Raw genomic sequence first — 2,405 nt, forward strand, 5'->3', positions numbered from 1 at the left:
ATGAGGGTTTCACGACGCAAGAGCAATTCTCCTGGATGCCCACATAAATATTGTAGTTTCGCTAAATTATAATGATATCGCAGAATGCATAAATAAATGTTCAGTGAAGAGAACACAAGAACGGCATAACAGTTGAACTTCTAACTTTGAGTATCAATGACTGTTGTCCTAACTCTTTCAACACGTGTACCCGGACACTGACAATACTGTCGTCAGCATGAATAACAACAAAACTAAATAAGAATGTACATTTTCTAAACTAAGATAACTCTGACCTTCGAATTTATCCCACAGCTGTTTAATTATAAATCGTAAGGAAATGACGACTATATATTTTGTCGCTTGCTTTTCCCGGAGAGACAGATATCAGGCAGATTGACCGAAACAAAGGATGTAAATTATACACCACTTAGATGGCAAATCGCTTCCTTCTAATGCTCATAAGGTTGTCCTTTTCACGTAACAAACACGAATGTCATTACAAAATATTAATTAAAAAAATATTAGTAATAAATATTGTCTTAAAAAACTAAAGTACTTCACATGGATGCAAAGTATGTTAAACACTCATACATTTTCACAGTTGTACCCAACTAATCTTCACCTAATTATTGCCAAGTAGTCGAGTACCTGCCATGGGGTCACTTGCTGTTAGGACATTCAACATTACAACATCTTCGTCGTTTCAATACTGATCTCATGGAAGAAGCAGCACTCCACGGGAGGGGAGGGGTATGAGCCTGAGGGAGGGGTGGGATGTCTACCAGTCAGCTTAAGACATAACGCTATTATTCTCTCCAAGGGGTCTCTGACTAACTACCGCCATGACTTTAATACGACCCATAGGCTGCTGGGGATAGGGATGTGGGTGGGGGTCGGGGTGGTGGGTTGAGTGGGGATAAGGAGGTTACTGGAATATCCAATAATATAACGGATGTACGTCACGTGATGAAAACATTCTGGATATAAAGGATTTTGGAAATGATATCGATATCATTCATTTCCTCAACCATCTCTTAGTTTCACGTCGTACACACAATTGTCCGAGATGGCTCCCCAGAACGTGTTGTCCATGTTCCGTCAGTCTCAGGTGCAGGAGTTCAAGGAAGCCTTCGCCCTCATCGACGTCAACAGGGACGGCGTCATCGAAATAGACGATCTGAAGAGCATCTATGGTAACCTGGGCAAAGTGCCTGCCGACTCCGAACTGAAGGAGATGCTGAAGGAGGCTCCGGGTCCCCTCAACTTCACCACCTTCCTCAACCTGTTCGGGGAAAAGATGGGAGGGACGGACGGCGAAGAGACCATCCGAAGTGCCTTCGCTATGTTTGACGAGGAAGGAAAGGGCGTACTACCCGAGGAATACATCAAGGATCTCTTGGAGAACATGGGAGACAACTTCACGAAGGAGGAGATCAAACAGACGTGGAAGGAGGCCCCTATTTCCAAAGGCATGTTCAACTACGTGGCCTTCACTGCCAAGGTCAAAGGGAAACAGGATGACGAGGAAATGGCCAAGGCTTAATAAGAAACTGATGAACTCTGTAGTGTATAGTAGTTAATGATATGTATTTAATTTATGACTGATTGTCTTAGGACATCGCCCCGGACAACACTGTGATAGAGTGACTTGTGGCAGCTGAGTGTAGTGCAGATATCTATTATTTGTATTTATTCTGTATGAAAATACGCTGCTATACAATGTAGTGCATTGATGCCAACATTCTGCCGCAATAGCTAAACCTTTGATGTCACTTTTGTGTTACTTAATCTAATGTCAAATTCTACGTTTTAACAATTCTGTAACTGGGGAATAGCAATTCTTGCTGTATGTTATATTTATGAGTGATTATGTTCGTCCATCACCCAGTCATCACTGTGATAGTGAGACATGAGACACGTTCACAGATGTGTTCTTGGTTGTGTTCTCTGAATGTGTTGTGAATATATAATATTATTGTGCGTGTAAATTGCATTGGTAGTAAATCATAGCAGCTTATTCCAATAAATGTAGTAAAATATGAAATTGTGAATGATTCTGTTGTGTTGTTGGGCCTTTGTGCCACAAAGGCTCTCAAGGAACGTTGATCTTTTCGTCCAAGGTGACTGCAAGTACCCGCTATGTACTGATTGCATGTTCTCATAAGCAGGGTATTTTTGTCTATTCACAGTCTCTATTCAGCGTTCTAAAGGCAGATCTGTAGTATTAAAGACATAAACTGTAAACAGAAACTTGTGTGTGTGGATGTCACAAATCTGCTATAACTTTACGCTTCAGTGACGACATCTGTTGTAACCTCAATGTTTAATCTTAATCTTAATCTTTAATTCGTACCTGAAAAATGAATTAGTCCAAATACAAAGCTTCATATTAACTGGCCGACTCAGTTAGGTAAATGAATTGA

At 40.9% G+C, this 2,405-nt stretch overlaps 1 protein-coding gene across 1 annotated transcript; it reads left to right on the forward strand.

Annotated features, from left to right (window-relative positions):
* The first annotated feature begins 1,045 nt into the window (after window positions 1-1,045).
* LOC137282114 (myosin regulatory light chain, smooth muscle-like) lies at window positions 1,046-1,525 on the forward strand. The gene has a single exon (XM_067813842.1). The coding sequence runs from the start codon at window positions 1,049-1,051 to the stop codon at window positions 1,523-1,525; it is 477 nt and encodes a 158-aa protein (XP_067669943.1). The 5' UTR covers window positions 1,046-1,048.
* Window positions 1,526-2,405: the final 880 nt, after the last annotated feature.

Source organism: Haliotis asinina, chromosome 4, assembly GCF_037392515.1.
Source record: "Haliotis asinina isolate JCU_RB_2024 chromosome 4, JCU_Hal_asi_v2, whole genome shotgun sequence".
NCBI lineage: Eukaryota > Metazoa > Mollusca > Gastropoda > Lepetellida > Haliotidae > Haliotis > Haliotis asinina.